The sequence below is a fragment of the Chrysochloris asiatica genome, unplaced genomic scaffold, assembly GCF_000296735.1.
Source record: "Chrysochloris asiatica unplaced genomic scaffold, ChrAsi1.0 scaffold00038, whole genome shotgun sequence".
NCBI classification, from domain to species: Eukaryota; Metazoa; Chordata; class Mammalia; order Afrosoricida; family Chrysochloridae; genus Chrysochloris; species Chrysochloris asiatica.
Window position 1 is genome coordinate 22,724,981 of NW_006408556.1, and position 23,882 is coordinate 22,748,862.

Below are 23,882 nucleotides of genomic sequence, written 5' to 3' on the forward strand. Positions count from 1 at the left end.
AGTTTGTCATACTGTGGTGGCTTGCGAGTTGCTATGATTCTGAAAGCTATGCCACCAGTATTTTAAATACCAGCAAGGTTCACCCATGGTGGAGAAGTTTCAGATGAGCTTCCAGACGAAGACAGACTAGGAAGAAGGAGTGACTACTTCCGAATCTTTAGTCACTGAAAACTTTATGAATAGCAGAGAAACACTGTCAGATATGTGCTGGAAAATGAGCCCCTCAGGTTGAAAGCCACTCAAAGTGTGACTGGGATAAACTCCCCAAAGGAGAGTTTACCATGATGACGTGAATGGAGTAAAGCCCATGGAAGAAAAGCCCATGGGACCTTCATTTGCTGATGGGTCACAACTCAAAATGAAGAGAAACAGCTGCAAACATCCATGAAAAATCAGAATATGGCCCCCTTCCAAGACTAAGTCTCAATGGGAATACACACTCTGATTGGTGACCATGCTCATCACTGACAAGTGGAAGTGAGGGAATAACAGCAATGCAGCTGCAAGCTAAGACTTACAATGTTCAATAGACTTCTGTGAACCCAGGTGAAGACCTGGTTGGCCAGCAGTGTGGCAAGACCTGGGTACTCATATTGTTGGTGAACAATTGACATGGTATATTTCATATTGTTCAGCAACAATATGCTTAAACATAAACATATTGTTGGTGAACAATATGAAATATACCATGGAATACCAAAGATGGAAGTCCTAATGCGTAGGATAAGCATTGCATTGCTAATCACAAGATTGGTGCCTCAAATTCACCAGCTGCTCTTCAGAAACCATACACAGGTTCTCTATGAGTCAAACTAACTTAATGTCATACAACAAGAACAGCAACTAAAGAATGAACCCATTTGCCTTGGAAGAAGTGTAGCCAGAATGCTCCTTAGAAACTGAGATGGCACGACTTCACCTCACGTTCTTTGGGCATGTTATCAGGAAAGAAGAATCCCTGGAGGAGGACATCATGCTTGGTAAAGTTGAGGGTCAGAGAAAATGAAGAATATCATTCACAAGATGGATTGGCAAAGTTACTGCAGCAGTGAGCTTATATTTAGCAATAATTGTGAGGACGATGCAGGACCAAGTTATGTTTCACTCTGTGGTACATAGGGTAAGTACATGAGTCAGACCCAACTTGAAGAAAGCTAACTACAATAAAAATAGGGATAACAGACGCTGTGAAAAACAAAACAATAAAACCATCTGTGAGTGATCGGTTATCTTGGGCTTCTCCCTGTTTTCTCTTTCCCTTGTGTGTAGAAATATTCTTGAAATTATTATTAAAGCTTAATATTAGATAAGATCTGTGATTCATGTTAAGCTGGGCTTGACAATGCAATCACTGGTATTATTTGAGAGTCCATGAAAAAGGTAAAGAAATCAAACATTTAGAAATGAAGTAGAGTTGATACATGTAGAGAACTAAACGGAGAAAGAATGACCAGAGACTCTAGAGAAAGTACTTATATGTAGTGTATGGAGCCAAGAGAAAAACTGTTTTTTAAACATAAATTTTATTTTGTAATTTTTTTTTTAATTGCAGAAAATTTGCAGAGATATTACAGAGCGTTCCAATACACTTCTCATCCAGTTTCAATTGATTCTACTGTTTTCATCATACATTACCATGGTATTTTCTTCTATATTTCTTCTAAAAAGATCAACATTATTATGAAAATTTTTCAGATGATTCACATTTCATGAATTTTTCCATTAATGAATAGTCTTTTTCTGTTCTAGGCTCTAACCCAGCAGGACCACATAGCAATTTAGTCTCATGTTTCCATAGTTTCTTCTAGTCTGTGACAGTTTCTCAGAATTTCTGTGCTTCATACTTTTGAAAGTTTTGAGGTGTGCTTATAATGAATGTAAATTTGGGTCTTCTGGTATTCTACCTCTTGGTTAGATTGAGGCACCACATTTTTAGGATGGATGCCACAAAGGTTAAATGCCTTTCTAGTCACATCATGCCAAGTGGTACATGAGGCCATAAGATTTATCATTGTTAATGTTAAACCACTTGTTTTGGGTAGATTTTGCCAGATTTCTCCACTGTAAAATTACTATTATTCATTTTCCATACTCTATTATTTAGAAATAAATCTCTAAAACTTGCCCGCACTCAGAGAAAGAAGGTATTAAAGTCTATTTTGGCGGGAGGGAGAGTTTTACACATGTTATTTGCAATTCTTTAAGGAAGATTTGTCAAAGGGAAAGAAATTTAAAAAGCGGGAATTGTCACATTTTTTTGTAAAAATCATGCTGGTGAAGAATTCAATGTCTTCATTGATTTTGGCAAAAAGAGAATATCAGCATAATATTAGAAAGAAGTAAATTTGATTGTAAGGGTGGGAGCCTGATGAATGTGAAGAAGGATAAATGACAGAAAAGGAATTAAAGACAGAAGATGTAATTGCTTCTTGGAACATATTTAAGCTACAAAGTAGAAATAGGAAAGAAGGCTGTAACCCAGGATCCACCTGATAGTGCTGTCATAGTCTGGTTTTTTAAAAATAAATTTTATAAAGTCAGGAACATAATTCTCAGTTTTAGTCTAGTGACCTGGTATGGCTCTGTAGGATAAGCACTAGACTGCTAAATACAAAGTCCCTGGTTCAAACCCACCAGCTTCTCTTTGGAAACTCTATACAGGGTTACTCTTAGTCAGAACCAACTCCATGGCACTTAACAACCACAGTAATCTCAGTCATAAGGAAATACAAAATCATCCAGTTGATTAAAATCATTAATTTTAAATCACTAAATTTCTGGTGTGCTGAAGGATCAGCACTGGACTGTGAACCACAATGTCAGCAGTTCAAATGTATCAACTATGCCTTGGAAACACTGTACAGGCTCAGTATGAATAGGAACCAACTCCATAGCACTTAACAAGAATACAAATTTCTATCAAAACATAATGATGTTACTATATATAATGTAACTTTAAAATAATGTTTTTTGTGTGTTTGGGAGTATTTTGCAAAGAAATGATTCCAAGAGAAAAATATCCATTATTGTTTGGAATCAAATTGTAACTAAATTGCCTACAATTTCACTGCTAACCACACACACACACACAACAGCCAAAAAATGAAACCCAGTGTTTTTGAGTCAATTCTGACTCACAGTGACCCTGTAGGACAGAGTAGAACTATCTCAGAGTATTTCCAAGGCTGTAAATGTTTAAGGAAGTAGACTCATCTGTCTCATGAGGAATCCATTAACAACCGACTGCTTTAAAATTGTGCCATCAGGGCTCCTGAATTTCCTAGTTTGTTGTTGTTAAGTGCCTTTGACTTGTTTCATACTCATAGCAACCCTGTATGGGGTTTCCAAGGAGCAGCTGATGGGTTTGAAACATCAACTTTGTGGTTAACAATTCAGTGCTTATCCTACAGCACCACCAGTGCATTTCATATCTAAGTAGATGAGGTGGCCCTTATCCCCTTAGCCTTATCCAGTGTATATTAGGTATTTAATGAATTTTGTCTTCGCAATTGCAGGAGGCTTTGCAATTTTGTCTGACCAGGTCATGTTGACAGCTGACCATATTCTTCAATATTTTACAGTTAGTATAATCGTCTTTATGAATGCAACCATTAGCTGAAATAAAAGCAAAGAATTTAGTTACTTTATTATCATTTTATTCTAGAACAGCAGTACAAGCAATAAATTTAATTTGAATGGGGAGAAGGTCATTGAGAGACAAATTGGCAAGTTTACACTCTGATGGACATTTCATCTCATGAGAGAAAATAAAGTATTTTAGCTAAATGTACTGAATAAGCCATCTCTTCTTTTTAAATTACAACTTTTTGAAATTTTTCTAAAATAAGTTGACCTATCTCAATCAAAACAGAGTAAAATGAATGCAACTGAATCTCTCTAGTGCTGAGCTATCCAAAATGGTAGACACTAACCATACATGCCTATTTGAATTTAAGTTCAAATAAAATTAAAACTTTATTTCCTTGGCTGCATTAATTAAATGTCAAGTTCTCAATAGCCAATATATGTGGAGGCTATTTCAGAGAAGAATAAAATGTATGACATTTCCACCATTGCAGAAAGTTTTATTGAATATTAAAGATAAGGAAGCAAAGACATAAAAGGAGGAATGAATGTCTTTATGATTTTTTTGGACATTTCCGTTTGAACGTCATTCAGAGATCACAGACACAAACAATATCAAACTAGTTCATAATCTTATCTATAGTCCTGACCTTTTTTTTTTTTTTTTTCCACATCTTCCTTAACCCCACTCAATTCACTTAATCCAGTAAAATGGAATTAACAACTACTTAGTTCTTTCAACTAAGGAAACTTGGTGACACCTTGGTTAAGTCAGGAAGTATTCCTTTCCCTTTCCTTTTTACCAGCACTAGAAAGCACAGGTAATAAACATGGGCTACACCAATTCCCCCTACTTCTAATCTATTTTTATTCAAAATACAGTTTGCTAATAATACAGTACAATAAAAATGCCCCCTTTTTTCTTTCTTTCTTTTTTAATCCATGTGTTTCAACAATCTCAGAATTGGTTTACGTCCAATTATTTCTGTATCTAATTATTTCTGCACACTACTTTTATCTCCCTTAGTTGATTTATTATTTTGATAACACCAATACTTTAAATTAAACCTATACAATTCAGTCATAAAGAATACTAACTTCAGAGGACTGCATTTGAAAGGTGAAAGCTCAGTGAGTAGGTCAACTATATTGTTCGCAAAAATTTATATTTTAATAATTCATAATTTTATAAACATAGTACAACTAAACAAAGCTATCAATGATTTGAATTTTTATTGATAACAAAACTAATGAGCTATTTATTTTACTTCTTTTTTTGTTATTGTTGTTGGTTAAAATATTGTTGAGGCTTCTGCAAGCTAACGCTATGCAAATTTTGATAGTGATATTTAAATATATATATATTAGCAAACAAAAGTGGAAGTGAAATTTATTAAGTTAAATTATAGATTCTAACTACACTATTTTGGAAAAATGAAGACTTCAGTATGATAAAGTCTGTAGCAAAAAAAAAAAAAAATGTAGTATTTTGTGTGTCTGCCTATATGAAACCATAATTTATTGCCTCACATATTTAGATTTATAAATATTTTTAAAAAATTTAATATCGCTTTTGTATAATGACACAAACTTTAATGAGATGTATCATTTCATTTAATTGTAATTAACCATTCCCACAGATATTTTCATATAAACCAATATATAATAAGCTCAACATAGTCACTATGCACATGAACGGAAGATCTTTCTTTAAGCTACTTATGGAAACATGTTTTTTTAATTGACGGTAATACATAGACACTGCATGGTATATAATTTTTGGTTAGATACACTCTATTGAGTAATTATTTTGTCTTTTGCATGAAAACATTGCTTACTTTGATTGCTTTCATAAGGTTTATTAATTCTTGAAAAGAAATATCATATTTGATTAAAATAGCAAATTAAATTATTTCAAACTTACTGCATAGTCCATTGTCACAGTAATTAGGGCAAGAGGCACAAGGTATTCCTGGTAAGTAAGGGGTATTCTTTGTATTTACATAATTACCGCTGAAATTTAAAATACAAAATGTCAAATATTTTTTACTTTTCTCTTTAGTTTATGTTTCTAGTGTAATATCTGTCACTAAATATTCATGCATATTTACTCATTGTGTTTAATTATGCTGACTAACTAAAACAAACAAACACACATTCCTAATGTATAAGTTAGATGATAATTCAAAGTAAGAAAATATTTCACACATTCATTCATCTCCTTGAATATTATAATTCCATGGGTGAGGCAATAGAATGTGATAACTAGTATTTCAAGTTTTCAGAGTATATATTCAACAGAGCCACATGTTCTATCACTTCCAGTTGTTGCTGTCACTGTTGAGTGCTGTCAAGTCAGTTCTGACCCGTAGTCGGTCACTATGACTGACCCTGTATAGGGTTTCCAAGGAGCAGCTGATGAGCTTGAACTGCAGACCTTATGGTTCAAACCAACTTTGCTGTCTTGAGCATTAACCCACAGTGCCACACCCGGACTCCAAGTAGATTAGGTAAAATTGCTAAGGGAGTGTAGGGGAGGCCCACAGCCCTGAGAGACTGGAGAAGTTCCCTGGGGCTGAAGGATTACAATATAGAAAATAATGTAAAATAAACATACATTCTGAAGGTTTTCTTACTTCTACTTTTCCTCATTATTCCTTCCATTTTTCACTTCATATCACAGAGAGGCATTGCATTTCACAGAGAAGCATTGCATTTGTATGCATATACTCTTAGTATCTTTCAATTATTTGTACTAAATTCCATAGCTGCTTTCTTAAAAATGACTTTGAAGAACACACTTCTTAAAATCAAAATCCATATCCCCTGGATTATCAACAGACTCAAAATAAATCAGACAGGAAGCTTGGTTTTGGAGGTCCTAGCAGAAGAAAATGAAAATAAGTCTATGAGAGCCAAAATATGACCTTAAATATATTCCAACTGAATTTTCAGATCATATGAAGAACAGATTTGATTTATTAGACACTAAAGACTGAAGACCAAAAGAGTTGTGGAATGACATCAAGAACATTATAAAGGAAGAAAGCAAAAAGTCATTTAGAAGACAAAGGAGAAGGAAAAACCAAAATGGATGTTCTCCAGCATAGAGATGCTAAAGCAAATGGGAAAGGTGAGGGGATACAAGAGCTGAACAGAAAATTTCAAAGGTCAGCTCAAAAAAAAGCAAAGTTGAATATTATAACAAAATATGCAAAGACCTGGAGTTAGAAAACCCAAAGGGTAGAACACACTCAATATTTCTTTAGCTGAGGGAACTGAAGAAAAAATTCAAACCTCGACTTGCAGTATTGGATTCTATGGCAAAAATACTGAATGATGAAGAAAGCATCAAAAGAAGATGGAAGAAATGCACAGTCGCTGTACCAAAAAGAAATTGTCAATGTTCATCCATTTCAAGTGGTAGCATATCAAGAACCAATGATCCTGAAGGAAGAAGTCCAAGGTGCATTGAAGTCATTGGCAAAGAACAAGGCACAAGAAATTGATGAAATAAAAATTGAAATCTTTCAACAAAGTGAAGGGCCATTTGATGTACTCACTCATCTATGCCAAGAAATTTGGAACACAACTGCCTGGCCAACTAACTGGAACAAATCTGTATTTGTGCCAATTCCAAAGAGAGGCAACGCAACAGAATGTGGAAATCATCAGACAATAGCATTGATAGCCCATGTTAGTAAAACTTTACCAAAGGTAATACAAAAATGGCCTCAACCATACATTGATAGAGAACTTCCAAAGGTTCAAGCTGGATTCAGAAGAGGACATGAAACGAGGGCTATCGTTGCTGATGTCAGATAGAACTTGGCTGAAAGCAGAGAATACTAGAAATATGTTTGCTTGTGCTTTATTGACTACACAAAGGCTTTCAATTGTGTGGATCATGCCAAACTATGGACATGTAGAGAATGAGTATTCTGGAACACTTAATAGTGCTCATGCTGAGGAACCGGCATGTATATTGACCAAGAGACTTGTTCAAACAGAACAAGGCAACACCAATTGGTTTTAAATTAGGAAACGTGTGTGCCAGGGTTGTATTCTTTCACCATACTTATTCATTATGTATGCTGAACAAATAATCAGAGAAGTTATATTATATGATGAGAAATGTGGCATCAGGATTGGAGGAAGGCTCTTTAACAATCTGTGATATGCAGATGATACAAGCTTTCTTGCTGAAAACCAAGAGGACTTAAAATACTTATTGATAAAGATCAAAAACTACAGCCTTCTATATGGGTTGCACCTCAATGTAAAGAAAATAAAAATCCTCACCACTGGACTAAATAAATAGTATTCACATAAAAGAAAAGATTGAAGTTGTCAATGACTTCATTTCACTCATATCAACCATCAGCACTCATGGAAGCAACAGTCAAGAAATCCGATGATGTGTTGCCTTGGGCAATCTGCTTCACAAGACCTCTTTAAAGTGTTGAAGAGGACCAAGATGTTGTTGAGGACCAAGGTGTGCCTGACACAAGGCATAGTATTTTCAATAACCTTCGATATATGTGAAAGTGAGTAGTGAATAAGGAAGACCGTTGAAGAATTGATGCATTTGATTTATGGTGTTGGAGGAGAATACTGAAAGTACCATGGACTGCCAAAAGAACAAATAGATCTATGATGGAAGAAGTATAGACAGAGTGCTCCTTGGAAACTAGGATTTCCAGACTTCATCTATCATATTTCATAAATATCAGGAGGAACCAGTGCTTAGAAAAGGATATTATGTTTAGTATAGTGGAGGGTCAGAGAAGAGGAAGACTCCCAACGAAATGGATTAGCACAGTAGTAGCATCAATGGCTTAAATGTAGCAACAACTGTGAGGTTGGCCCAGGACTGGGCAATGTTTCATTCTGTTGTGCATAGGGTCGCTATGGGTCGGTATTGACTCGATGACACCTAACAACCACAAAAACCTGTCTCCCAGGGTGTGACACTCTAGGATCAAGTATGGGACTGCTAACTGCAAGTTTGACAGTTCAAACCCAGAAGTCTTCCTCAGAAACCCTTACAGGGTCACTATTAGTTGGTACCAACTTAATGGCTCTTGACAACAATACCTGGCTCCCATGGTAAGAAATTTAAAACATTAAAGTAATTAAAATTAACATCATAGACATATCTTCAGTGTATCTATTGGATCTTTTGTGAATGAATGTGAACACATAGCTTGAGGTGGCAAGTTTCTACCTAAAAATAAAAAACGTTAATGGTATATGTTTAATTATGGGTTTGTCTTTTAAAAACTCTAAGAAGCAAAGATGCATAATGTTTTCTTTCTTTGGACTATCTAAAATATATTAAGGATTTTTTTTTTAAGTCTAAGATTTAATCATTTTAAATGACAATAATACAGCACTTTCAGATAAGCTTGAGTGTGAACAGAAAGAATTGGAACCTCTAAAGTATATTATTCCCTATTTGCTCTTTCCTTTTCTTCCTCTAATTCTGCTTAACCATCAAGCCACACTTCTGTTGAGTGTGAATTTAGCAAGAGATTATTATACCAAATATAGGTAAATGTACACTACACGTATTCATGGAGAAACCCAGAGACTAAGGAATTATTATTGAGAATGAAAACCTATCATTTTTAGACTTGAGGATAGATAAGCTTTGAATTTTGCACTAGGAACGGAGAAGTTAGTCTTTTTTCTTAGAAACTGAAAATGTCTCAATCCAAGCAAACATTGACAATGCTTCACCCCTCTTATTGAAACATGGTTTGTATTCTGATTTGTTTATTTTAGGAGATATTTTAAACATTAAAACTTCAAATGACATCATTGGCATTGAACTCTAAATGTATACTTACGCAGGACAATACTGACAAACATAGTAATATTTTAGCTTGGCTTGATTGGAACAGTAACTAAATCCACATGCAACACTGGATGATGTGGCCCAAACAACCTACATACCCAAAATAAGAGCACATTAGAAAAGAAGAAAAATCAATAAACAAATTATAGCAAGTATAAACTAAAGACACCATTAATGATATAATTTTTCATCATATACTTTACAGAAATATTTAGTTAAATTATTGAATTAAAATAACAAATTTTAAAAATATAAAATATTCATGTATATTCACAATTTTTAAAAGATTTTTTTAAATGCACATTATGTATGTTTCATTGCAAAGAGTTTGTAGACTGCTGACAAATGACTGTTCCTAGCTAAACTACACAACAAATACTAGCACTATTCTTTATCTATCAGGGATCTTACCCCCAATTTAAACATTGAAATTAGTCAAAATTTATAAAAACATTTTTTGGGGGGGCATTTGTGTCAAAAAAAACTCACGTGTTTTCCTTACCTGAGTGTAATGTCCAACTACTGCATTTGAGTATGTTGGTCCTTTACCAAATTCAAAATTATTGCGTTCATCATACCAATTTTGGATTACTTTTTCCCATGAAATAGGGACACTTGACATAAAGAGATTCTCACCACATGTTACAGCTAAGGAGAAAGGAGCACTCATGAGGACAGCAAAATATATACAATGGCAAAATAAATCACTGTGTAAACTACCACTTTGCAAGAATTAAGAAACATTAGGAAGGTTTCTTAGATTCTTATTAGCTATCCACTGAGTAGAACCCAGTAGTGGCTAACATATTGAGGCTGGCTTCAGCATGGAAACCTCGAGTAGATGAAATCCTCCTTGGTCCAAAAATTACATTTCCTTGAATTGTCAGAGATGTGTTTACTTACATGTTAAATTTTTCATGTGTATAAGCCTGTGTGCTCTCAACTTTGGACGGTAAGCTTGTTGAAGGCAGAAACCAATTTTTGGACACGCTCTCCCCTACACTTGACCATCCTTTTAAAGTTTTATTTTTTTTACACATAGAGATACTGGAATAAATATTAATTGTTATGATTCTGTGTGATCTGTGACACAAAGCTTTGGAGTCAGTTTTTAAGATCTTGAGTCAAAAGGTAAAGGCAAGCAAGACATTTTACAGTTTGTGTTGTTGTTACTGTTGTTGAGTATCTTAGAGTTCGTTCCAACTCACGAAGACCCTGTATGAGGTTTCCGAGAAGTGACTGGTACGTTTGAACTGCCGACCTTGTAGTTCAAACTGACAAAGCCAAGTCTTCCTCAGGAAATTAGGCCAAAAGTATCTTTTAACCCAGGAACAGTTCTTCATTTTTTCTAGCTTTGCAACTGAAATTCACATTTGAGTATCTTACAATGTAATGTCTACATACTGTTTTGTTGTTGTTGGCTGTCATCAGTTGGCCCCTGATTCATAGTGATCTTATGTACAACAGGACCGGTCATTGTGATCCATGGGGTCTTCACTGACTGATTTTCAGAAAAAGATTTCCAAACCTGTTTTCCTAGTCTATCTTAGTCTGAAAATTTCACTGAGACATGTTCAGAAACACTAACACCTCCACTGAAATACAAGTGGTAGCTATCTGTGAGATACAATACCTGGGAATCCAAACCAATCTCCCACAAGACAAAGAGAATTCTACTACACAATTCTTGGAGTCCTCGTGTGGCACTGTGGGTTAATGCTCTGGACTGCAAAATCGGTTTGAACCATAAGGTTGGTGGTTCAAGCTCACCAGCTGCTCCTCGGAAATCCTATATAGGGTCGCTGAGGATTGGAACAGACTTGACAGCACTTAACAACAACAATTACAACAATCTATTCTTGGGTAGTTCCTTTAAGAGGACGAGAGAAAGACTATCTGTACATTGGGATTATCTGGGCCATTTTTCTTTCAGTCTTCTGCTGAATACTCATCCCTCTTCATATATCCATTATAATTATAGTATCAAATATATAAATAATAATGGCAGTCCTTTTACTTTCAAAACAAGTGAGTCACTTACTACCTTCAAATTGGACTTGCCAACTTAACAACAAAACAACATATGTGTGTTAATTTTGATAATGCAAGCAAATTCTATCAGTTCATGCATGTGATATTTCGTCACTTCTGGTATGGTGTTATAGGATCAGCTCTGGACTGTGAACCACAAGGTCAGTGATTCAAACCACCACCTGCTTCTCAGATACCCTATACAGGGTTGCTATGCGTCAGAATCAACTTGACAGCACTGAACAACAACAATAGATACATCATAGAAGATATAGCTTACAAATATTTTTGAGTATTAATTATTATTATTAATATTTTTGAGTATTGCATGCATTTGAGGCACTCAGAACATATAAAATATTTGATTTTATTATCAAAAATCAATAAAATAATAGTAAAATAAATATTAATTTTGATGAAAACTCATTAAATATTTTTATAGTAAAATTTAGTAATGGTGCAACAAAATTCAACCCATTTTATGAACAAAAATCCTTTTTGAAATAAAATGTTATAAACATAAAATAGTTTTTAAAACCCATGCTATTGTGAAAAGGTCACTGGTGTAGAAGTCAAAAAGTCTGATTTCAAATTTCCTGTACACGACTCTAACTACCAAGCCCGTTCTTAGCAGTTATTTTCCTACCAGGAGCCCATTTTCTTGTCTTTAAAATGGAGAAATAAATGTCACATAAACTGTATAATAAGCACCATGTATTCACAAAGCTTTCCTAATGCAACAGTATAGAATGGTCCCTTATTATTTTACTTGTTCATTTTATTCAACTAATAGTTATTATTGTACATACTGGTTTTTCGTTTCTCTTGATCACTGTGTTGATAATTGCAAGCATTTGCCCAGGCTTGAGCATTCACTTGGGCTGCATTGTCCCAAACCTAAAACAAGTGTGATAAAAAGATATGCACTTAATAACTCAAACCACCAAGGAGCTCAGGCCTTATATTCAGATTGGTTGTAAAGAATCCTAGTGTGACATGAGGTCAGTTTGAACTGTGAGGTCGGTGGATCATACTTAGCAGCTACTCCTTGGAAACCCTATACAGGGTGTTTAATAGTTGGTTCCAACTCAAGGGCACTTAACAATATGAAAATATATATGCATATATATGCCTTATATTCAGACTGGCAGGTTGATTTATATCATTTATAATTTTTACATTTTTTAAAAAGATGCTTCTGATTATTTTCACAAATTTTCAAAACATTTTTTTCTTTAGTGTACCATAATCTGTTCTATAAATAATCATAGGTAATACAGTGTGTCTACACCTAAAATATTTTAGTAATGTTTCTACTTTAAATCTTATAAACAGATGGAGATACTATGGTTATTTTTTTTTCCAGTAGTAATGACTTGGCCTATTCCATTCCTAGTTCCTTTTTGTCTCCACTGAATATATTAGGGAGATTCATGGATTTTGGTTGTTGTTGTTGTTAAGTGCTATCGAGTCGGTTCTGACCCATAGCAACCCTTTACAGGGTTTCTGAGGCTATAAATCTTTACGGGAGCAGAAGTCCTCATCTTTCTCCTGCGGAGCGGCTGGTAGTTTCGAACTGCTGGCCTTAAGGTTTGCAGCCAGATTCGTAACCACTACGCTACCAGAGCTCCTTAGGGATTTTGGTAGAGGGTCAAAAAAAGCAAGTTGATTTTCTATTTGACAAAAGAGGAATTGATTCTAAATGGAAAAAGGCTTCTTGATCCCCAGAGTAAGAAATAGAATGAACAGAGAAATATAATGGCCTCTTACTGGATGTCCAAAGATTTGGGTTTAATTCTACCACCCAACTTACTAGACTTGTAATTGTGACAAATTATTTCACCATTTATAGAGTGAAATTAATAATTACTACCCCATTTCAGAATATTGTTGTTGTTAAGGGCCGTCGAGTCGGTTCTGACCCATAGCCATCCTGTATAGGGTTTCTTAGTTGCGGCTGATGAGCTTGAACTGTCAGCCTTGAGTTCAAACTGACCTTAGAGTCCAGTGCATTAACCCACCATGCCACATAATACAGTATACTTCATATAAAATAGCATAAAAGTGGCAGACCTTTATAAATCATAAAGTTCTTAAGGTATGCTTGTTGCCAAATACCTGCTCTTATCATAGTTGGTTCATGCCATTATCCTTATATTATTGTATTATTGACTCTTACCATCTTCACCATGTTACTGGATGATGGCAAGACAGCTCTCCTTAGGCGGTTGTGTGTATCTACAATCTTCATTTGGACTTCGGGTTGGGTGGTTGACAGACCTGCAAAATCTGAATCCTAAGGAGAAACAACAAAGAATTATTGTAAAACATATTTGAACTACGGGAACAAAGGTCATTATAAAAAGTTTTCAATTGAAGCCACTATTAGTTGCTATGCATATTAGCTAAGTCAAAGCTAAAATTTTGAATAGAAAATAAATGTGTTAAATTTTGAGTGTGGAAATGTGATTCATGGTATGATAATTAAATTAGTAATTCCTTTAAGGCAACAAATCTCAATTTCTGGCTTTAAATAAGGACTTACTGTGATTTTTTTCTAGACATGAATGGTGGCATAACCACAACAGTGCATGGTTGTTGGTGTCAACAATTCATCCTAAAAGTTAAAGGGAACTTCACCTGACATAGTTTCTGGTATTTAGAGAATTCATGCTTAGGCATTTTTGCCATTCAATACACTAGTAAAACGGCACCATATATTGTGTAGCAGATTTTGTAATTGTTCAAAGGATAGTTTTACAATATTAAAAAAAAATCTCCGAGGCAATTTGGGAAGAACAAAGACATCTGATCATGAGTTATTACTAACTATATCTTTTTATTAAAAAGGTATAACTGATAAGATGTTAGATTTGGTAAGGTGCTGACAATATTGTTTATTTATTAAAAATTAATATTATTTATTAAAAATATTAAGTATTTAGTATTGTTTAAAAAATTTCCAAGGCAATTTAGATCAAAGAGCTGGCTGTTGAGCATAGTGCAGCTGCATCATTTTGGTGTCAGTAGGTAAAGACGCTCTCTGGTAGCGTAGTGGTTATGAGTCGGGCTGCGAACCTCAAAGTCAGCAGTTTGAAACTACCAGCTGTTCCACGGAAGAAAGATGAGGCTTTCTGTTCCCATAAAGATGTATAGCCTCGGAAACCCTATGCAGGGTCGCTGTGAGTCATAACTGACTCCACTGCACACCACCCCCACCCCCACCAGATAATATTTAAAGTGGGAAAACAAAATCTAAAGAACAAAAAACACTTGTTAAGGAAAAAAGACACACACAAAAATCCAAAGCACACTGTGTCTTGTTGGCCTTAAAGTTTTATCGACTTTATCTTTTTATTAAAAAGATGTAACTGATAAAGGTGTTAGAACTGAAAAGATGCTGAAAATTTTGGTTTATTTATGGGTTTGTTACATGTAGTAGATGCCTGGAAGAACGTGTAAATTGTTGAATAAAAGGTTAAACAATTTGCTTATTAAAATCTATACAAGAGTGTGATGTTATATGTGATGAACACATTTTTTGAAGTCAATGTTTTAGTCTAATTACAACTCCTTGTAGATTTTCCCTGTTGTAAATTATTCCTTCTGCATTTTCAGAGCCCTCCAAATACTGTTATTAATTATATTGCTTCTCTTAAAACTTGTTAGGTTGAGGTCAAGTTGGTTTCAACTCACAACAACCCTATATATAATGAAAGGAGACTCTGTCCTGTCCGGGCTATACTCACAATTGTGCTATGTTTGAGTCCATTGTTGCAGACACTGTGTCAGTCCATCTCCTTGAGAGTCTTCCTCTTTTTTGCTGACTTTTCCCTTTACTGAGTACGGTGCCCTTTTCCAGGGGCTGCTCCTTCTGATAAAATGCCCGGTTAAATGTTGTGGAGTCGGTTCCAAGGAGCGGCTGGTGGGTTTGAACTTCTGATTTTGTGGTTCCCTGTCCAGCGCTGATCCTACAATGCCACATCAGGAGTCCAAAATGTCCATAATAAATATAAAGTTTCATCATCTTAACTGCTAAGGCTGTATATACTTTGTTCAAAACAGATTTGTTCATTTCAACAATCCATAGTACTATGAATAGTCTTAAAACCATAATTCAAATGCATCAGTTCCTCTCTAGTCTTCTTTATTCACTGTCCAGTGTTCCATACATATAAAGTGACTGAAAATACCTTGGCTTGGGTCAACTGCATCATAGTCCTCAAAATAACATGTTTGTTGTACTTTAATAGTTCAATGAAGTCTTGTGTAGCAGATTTCCAAATGCGACTGGTCATTTGTATCTTAATGGCTGCTTCCCTGAGCATTTAAATGAAATCCTTGATAATTTTAACATTTCTATGTTTATTATGATGTTATTTATTGGTCCAATTGGGAGGATTTTTGTTTTTTACATTGAAGAGTAATCCACACTGAAGGCTGTGTACTTTGATCCTCATCAGTAAGTGCTTCAAGTCTTCTTCACTTTCAACAAACAAGCCTGTCATCAGCATACATCAGGTTGTTAATTAATTTTCCTTCAATTCTGAGGGCACCTTGTTTTTCAGATAGTCTACTTTTGAGATTATTTGCCCAGCATACAGATTAAATAAGTAAAGTTAAAGGAAACAACCTGATTCACATCTTTCCTGATTTTAAACCACACAGTATCCCCTTGTCTGTTCAAACAACTGTCTCCTGGTCTATGTGTAGACTCCATATGAGCACACTTAAGTGTTCTGGAATTCCCATTCTTCCTAGTGTTATACATAGTTTTTATGATGCACATAGTCATGTGCCTTCACATAGTCAATGAAGCATAAATAAACATCTTTCTGGTGTTCTCTGCTTTCAGGCAAGATCCATGTAACTTCAGAAATGCTATCCCTTGTTCCATAACCTCATGACTCTGGCTTGGATTTCTGGTAGCTTCCTCTTGATGCACTGCTGCAATCATTTTTAATTATCTTCAGCAAACTTTTACTTGCACATGATATTAATGATATTGTTTAATCATTTCTGCATTCTGTTGGGTTACCTTTCTTGAGACTAGTTCAGTTATTAATCTCTTACAGTTGGTGGGTCAGGTATCTATCATCCACGTTTCTTGACATATGCTGGTAAGTGTTTCAGTACTGCATCAGTTTGTTGAAACTTTTCAGTTGGCAATGTGCTGACAATGTCAATTCCAAGAGCCTTGTTTTTTGCTAATGACTTCAGTGCAGATTGTTGTTGTTGTTGTCAGGTGCCATCAAGTCGGAACTGACTCATAGCGACCCCATGTACAGCAGAACGAAACAATGTCCGATCCTGGGCCAACCTCACTACCGCTGCCACACTTGATGCCATCAATGATGCCACCTGGCCAATCCATCTCATTAGGGGTCTTCCTCTTTTTCTCTGACCCTCCACCTTACCCAGCATGACATCCTTCTCCAGTGACTGTTTCCTCCAGACAATATGTCCAAAGTATGAGAGACGAAGCTTAGCTAATTTGGCCTCCAAGGAACACTCTGACTGCACTTCTTCCAAAACAGATCTATTGGTTCTTTTGGCAGTCCATGGCACTTTCAGTATTCTCTTCCAACGCCACAATTCAAAGGCATCAATTCTTCTACGATCTTCCTTATTCATTGTCCAGCTTTCACATCCATATGAGGCTATTGAAAACACCATGGCCTGGGTCAGGCGCACCTTAGTCCTCAAGCTGACATCTCTGCTGTTCAATACTTTAAAAAGTTCCTGTGCAGCAGATTTGCCCAATGCAATACATCATCTGATCTCTTGACTGCTACTTCCGCGAGTGTTGATAGTTGATCCAAGAAGAATGAAGTCCTTGACAACTTCAATCTTTTCTCCATTGATAAGAATGTTGTTTATTGGTCCAGTGGTGAGGATTTTTGTTTTCTTGACATTGAGATGTAATCCATATCGAGGGCTGTGTTCTTTGATCTTCATAAGTAAAATTTTTAAGTCCTCTTTACTTTCAGCAAGCAAGGTTGTATCATCTGCATATTGCAGTTTGTTAATGAGTCTTCCTCCAATCCTGATGTCAGTGCAGATTAGACTTCCTTTAATACCATCAGTTCTTTATCATCTGTTACCACTTGACATGTTGAAAGTCAACCAATTCTACTTGGTACAGTGACTCTGTGTATTGTTTCCATCTTCTTTTGATGCCTCCTATGCATATTTTTCACAGAAACTTTCAATATTGCACATCAAGGTTTGAATTTTTTTCCCCAGCTATTTCAGCATGAGAAATATTGAGTGCATTTTTCCTTTTTGGTTTTCTAACTCCAGGTCTTTGTATATTTCTTTATAATATTTCACTTTGTGTTCTTGAGCTGCCCTTTGAAATCTTTGGTTCAGCGTCTTTATTTCATTGCTTCCAATTGCTTTAGCTTCTCTATGTTCAAGATCAAGCTTCTTCTGATATCCACTTTCGTCTTTTCTTTCTTTCCTGTTTTTTTAAATAATCTTTTGCATTCCTCACGTATGATGTTCTTGATGTCATTCCACAAAATGCTGGTCTTTAGTCTTTAATATTCAGTATGACAAGCGTGTTCTTGAAATGGTCTCTAAATGCATGTGGGATATACTCAAGTCATATTTTGACTCTTGTGAACTTGTCTAAATTTTCCTCAGCCTCAATCTGAGCTTGCAAATGAGCAGTTGATGATCTTTTCTACAATATGTCCTGGCCTTTTTTTGGCTGATGCCATTGAGCTTCTCCATCATTTTTGCCCACAGCTGTAGTCAATTTGATTACTGTGTTTGATCTGTCCATTTCAGTTCAGTAATGCTAGAATATCAATATTTATTTGTTCTATTTAATTTCTAAGGAGTTCTAGCTTTCTTAGATTCATACTTCATCCATTCCTAATTCTGATTATTAATGAATGTTTGCAGCTGTTTATTCTCACTTGAGTCATGCTCCATCAGCAAAAGATGTCCTGAAAGTCATGCTCCACTTAGAGGAGGCATCTCTTTCTCAGGTGTATTTTGAATGCCTTGAAATCTGAGGGCTTTCTCTTCTGGCAGTATATCAGATAATGTTCTGCTGCTATTCATGAAGTTTTCAGTGGCTAACATTTTAAGTACCTCCTTCCTAGTCTGTCTTAACCTAGAAGCTCTGCTGAGATCTGCAAGCCATGAGTGATTCTGAAGAATTTGAAATACAACAACAGGTGATACTATGAACTGAGTGGACTGAAAATTATGTGCTGCAAATTCTCACCTTTACACCTATGGAAATAAGGTATTGGACTGTTAACCTCAGGTCAGTGGTTCAAACCCAGCAGCAGCTCCAAGGGAATAAAGATGAGGCTGTCTGCTTCCATAAATATTTACAGTCTTAGAAACCCTGTTGTTGTTAAGTGCCGTAGAGTCCAATGCCTAACCTATGATACAGCACAATATAGAAAGAGGGATCAATTCTACTTACATGAGATTAGAAAAAACAAAACAAAACAAAAATACCCTATAAGTGGGTAGTCAACATCTAAGAAGGCATAGAAAACCATTCTGGACAGAGTTTGTAGAGCATCTCATTTGAAGACATTAATGGTGGTGAAGACCAACGATATCTCATTTTTAAATAATTTTATAAGTGAAGACTAGCAGTAGGGCATACAGTTAAGAGGGGATTAACAAAGGGCTATGAAAGAGCTCTATGTTTGGGAATGAAGTTACAAAGACAGCCAACTACTTTAATGAAATCTCAGGTGATGAATTGATGAATAAATTGTCTCTAGATTACAAATTATATTATGGTATCATAATGAATATATTCCTGAATATCAAATAAGATTAGAATACAGTGTCAGAATTCTCTGGTCCAAGGGGATTTAGCTACCATGATAAACCTAAAGCTAATGAGGGTGTGGGAACAGATAACCATCACCAAAACTATTGACATTTAGAGGCTATTTGGAAAAGAAAGAAAAACTTCTGTGGACACCTATTGCTTCGTCATTGAAGATATTTGACCCTATTTTTAGGATTACTAAAACAAAATACCATATTAGAAATGATTAGAGCATCTGGACCTGTACATACTGACTGTCGGTTTATGAAATGATCACAGAATATTTTGAGTTTTTTTTTTTTTTCCAAGTAGAATGTTTGTGTAATTAATCTTACATAGTAAATATGGACACCTGATGTATTGAATGTGAAATGTGAAAAAGTTGTGATCATTTAAAGAAATATAAGTGGTTACTCTCAATTTTCTGCAGTATCTCATTAAAATAGATCAGTTTTAACAAACAGAAATATCTTGGGGTATTCATCAGCTTTTCAAACAGATTAGTGTTATCTAGAAGATATATGATGCATGTCTATATGTAATATAATTTTTGGTGACTACTTAAAATAAAGAAGCATATGATTTAATACTACTATATTATAGTTAATTATAAAAAATCCATTATATACTCAATATTAAAATTATGAATGAAACATTTTATGTCTTTATTTTTATTTTTTTTTTGCAATAAGTTTTGAAATCTGGTCTGTATTGACCTTTGTATCTATGCACATCTATTTGTACTAGCTGCATTTCAAGTGTTCCCTAGCCTCATGTGACTGGTAACTATTATATTGGCCAGTAGAGCTTTATACTTTTATACAGATAATTGTTTTAAGTGCTTTGAGATACTGATGGATACTTTGTAATATACCTGACACTCTAGATTATTTCACTCATTAAAACTCTTCTAGTAGCTTTGTTGTTGTTGTTAAGTGCCATTGAGTTGTTTTTCAGACTCAGAGACCCTGTATAGAGTTTTTGAGGAGCAGCTGGTAGGTTTGAACGGGCGATCTTGTGGTCCTTGCAGTCCAGTGCTTATGCTACAATGCCACACCAGGACTCCTTGATTCTTCTGAAAAGATTTTCAAATTTGCCCATACCTGTCCATTTCCAGGGAAGCCTGAAAGCAGCAGAGCAGCCAGAAACAGCACCACTGAGCGTAACAGCATTGCTGGGAGACAAGACAAAGGAACACATTCTGCATTAAAATGTTTAGTACATGCATTTCTGAATACTAGAAAAAAGATAATAATGTAATGACTTCCGTTATCCCGAAGGAACTGTAATTTCCCAATTCATCTGTAATGTAACAAGAGAATTCTCACATTGTGCCAGTAGAATCCGGGTGTAGCCAGCTCCCGAACTGGGCTTCCAATGAAGACGATACAGGACAAACAGATGTACTTTACTGAAGCCCTTGAGGCACACCTATAAAGGTTGTAGTCATGCTACCCTCTCCAGTTTCAGTCTTATTTATGCAACTAATCTCTTCAGATTCCAAAAATAGTTTTCCCACATTGCCCATTCAGAAGAACAGTTCCAAACTTTTATTATATTTTACTGGAGTCCTGGTGTGGTGCTGTGGGTTAATGCACTATACTGCAAAGATGTCTGCAAGGTCGGCAGTTCAAGCTCACCAGCTGCTCCTTGGAAACCTTATACAGGATCGCTATGGGCTGGGACCGACTCAATAACACATAACAACAACAACTGTAAGATAATGGAGTACTGGTGTGGCCTGCAGGATAATTCACTGGACAGCAAGGTCAATTTGAACCACAAGGTTGGCAGTTTAAACCTACCAGCTGCTCCTCAGAAACCCTATACATGGTCGCTATGAGTCAGAACTGACTCGACAACACTTAACAACAACAGCAGCATTAGCCCTTAGGGAACACCTGACTGTGTAGGGTAGATAGTTGTTGTTCCTAGGTTCCATTGAGTCAGTGCCGACTCATAGTGAACTATGCACAGCAGAACATAACACTGCCCAGTCTTGGGCCAACTTCACAATTATTGTTAAGCCTGAGCCCATCACTGTGACCACTGGACCAATCTATTGAGTGTCTTCCAACCTGAGGGGCTCATCTCCTGTCACTATATCTGACACTATTCTGGTGTTCTTCATCGTGTTTCAATACTCAATAATCTGGTGCTCATAGTGTTCCACTGCTATTCATAAGGTATTCAGTGACTAAATATTCAGAAGTAGTCTGTCTCTCCTCCTTCTTAGTGTGTCCTCACCTGAAAGCTGTCCGCCATGGGTGACCCTGCTGGCATTCAAAATACCCGTGGTGTAGCTTCCAGAATCACAGCAACTCACAGTCCACTACAGTATGACAAATTGACAGCAGGGTAGAGGTGGACTGTGAACCACAAGGTTAATGGTTGAAGCCCACTAGCTGCTCTGTAGGAGAATGATGAGACTTTCTACTCCCACAGAGATTTACAGCTTTGGAAACCCTGTACAGGGTCGCTATGAGTTGGAGCCAGCTAGACAGCATTCAACAACATTAGCCCTTGCAGGTTTTCTTAAGCCTTGTCCATAACATTCCCTTATTAATATTGATATTAGTATTTTCTTCATGTTTTATAATGTGTGTTCATTACAGTAATAATTATTAGTTGCCATTAAGTGACCTCCTACTCATGCCAACCCTACTTTTGTTGTTGTTAAGTGCTGTCCAGTCAGCTATGACCAATAGAGATCCTATATAGGGTTTCCAAGGAGCAACTAGTTTGAAGTGCCTACCTTGTGGTTTGCAGTCCAGTGCTGATCCTGCAGTACCACACCGAATCCTGCCAAATCTATCTCTACATATACACATATATACATATGTGTCAACCCTATATACTATACTAATTAATAAAGGTTAAGCCTTTATTAAAAAGGGTTACTAACTCTTAATAAAGTACTCCCGACTTGTTTTTGCTACTTTTTAGCAACGCCTTTGAAATTGAATAGTTTATAGTTTGTTGCTGTCAAGTCCATCTCATGTTGTTGTTAAGTGCTGTCGAGTCGATTCCGATCTATAGCGACCCTGTACAGGGTTTTCAAGGAGCAGCTGGTGAGCTGGAACCACCGACCTTGCAGTTTAAACGGCTTTGCAGTCTGGTGCATTAGCCCACAGCGCCACATCTCTACTCATGGTGATTCCATGTGTACAGAGTAGACATGTGCTCCATATGTTTTCCAGGTTGTGACCTTTCAGAAACAGACTGATGAATTGTTTAGGCATTATTATATCGTGTAGCAGAAGAAATGGGAGCACAGAATTATTAAGTGAGTTCTTGACAGATTTCATAGCCAGTTAGTGTATAAAAATGGACAGGACCTAAATTGTTTTTAATCTCATTTCCCACTGGAACATATTATACTATATTTTGGAAGAAAGGTCATTCCAGGTAAAAAGGAAGCAATCTCTAATTTTCTGGTTTGACAACAAAAATAAACTATATATTGTAATAAGTTCATTAACAGCTGGCAAACAATTGCTAAGCTACTACACACATGTTTGTGAAAATTAGAAGAAGAAAATTGCCCTCAAGTTGGTTCTGACTCATAGCAACCCTGTATAGGATTTTGGAGGAGCAGCTGGTAGGTTTGAACCACGAATCTTGTGGTTAGCTGTGATTAGGAAGAGAATAATTTATTTTCTTTTTCAAGTAATTATTTCAAACACATAGGTGATCCTTAACATCAGAATGAAAACGAAGCAATATACTATAGTTCAGGTATATCCTTTGAGTTGTGGTGTTGGAGGAGAATACTAAAAGAGCCATGGACTGCCAAAAGAACCAATAGATCTGTTTTGGAAGAGGTGCGGCCAGAGTGCTCCTTGGAGGCCAGGATGGCTAAGCTTCGTCTCTCATACTTTGGACAGATCAGGAGAGAACAGTCGCTGGAGAAGGATGTCATGCTGGATAAGGTGGAGGGGTCAGAGAAAAAGAGGAAGACCCCCAACGAGATGGATCAGCCAGGTGGCATCATTGTTGGGCTCAAGTGTGGCAGGGGTAGTGAGGTTGGCCCAGGATAGGACATTGTTTTGTTCTGCTGTGCATGGGGTCGCTATGAGTCGGTTCTGACTCGATGGCACCTGACAACAACAACAACAACATGCTTCAAAAAGACACATTTTACTCTGCTGTGGCATTGTGATAAGATAGTAGTAAGCCATCAAGACTTGAAACTAAATCTTTGAAATCCCTTTAGCTTTCCTTCTATCACACTCAGAAAGAATTACTATTCACTAGAAAAGGGGAAAAGAATCAAGGAAGGCAGAACAGAAAACATACAGAAGGAGAACTTATGTGACTTGCAAGTGGTACAATCATGAAATTGGATGAAAACAGTTATAATAGGGAAATGTTTACTTTAGCAATTGTCTACATGGTAGTGGATACCAGGAAGAGATATTTGCTTCCCCTCGGCTGTTCCAATCACTTGGTTTGACTAACAAATGAAAGTCCACACAGATTGTATCTCCCTTTAACCTGCCATACTGAGTGAGCCCTTGTGACAGGGGAGGGTAGAGTGGAACTAAAGCCTGGATTCCATAGCTGATGATGGACTTTCCTCAGATAAGGGAGCTT

The 23,882-nt window shown here is 36.2% G+C and overlaps 1 protein-coding gene across 1 annotated transcript in view; it reads right to left on the reverse strand.

The window, feature by feature from the left end:
* Positions 1-3,487: 3,487 nt before the first annotated feature.
* The window catches only part of CRISP3 (cysteine-rich secretory protein 3), a 35,878-nt gene continuing 15,483 nt past the window's right edge, over positions 3,488-23,882 (reverse strand). The window contains exons 2-8 of the mRNA XM_006860617.1: positions 20,390-20,460; positions 13,656-13,772; positions 12,286-12,373; positions 9,948-10,093; positions 9,438-9,535; positions 5,510-5,598; positions 3,488-3,615 (exon numbers count right to left, since the gene is read on the reverse strand). Coding sequence (XP_006860679.1) covers positions 3,488-3,615; positions 5,510-5,598; positions 9,438-9,535; positions 9,948-10,093; positions 12,286-12,373; positions 13,656-13,772; positions 20,390-20,460 — 737 coding nt within the window. The remainder of the gene's footprint in view (positions 3,616-5,509; positions 5,599-9,437; positions 9,536-9,947; positions 10,094-12,285; positions 12,374-13,655; positions 13,773-20,389; positions 20,461-23,882) is intronic.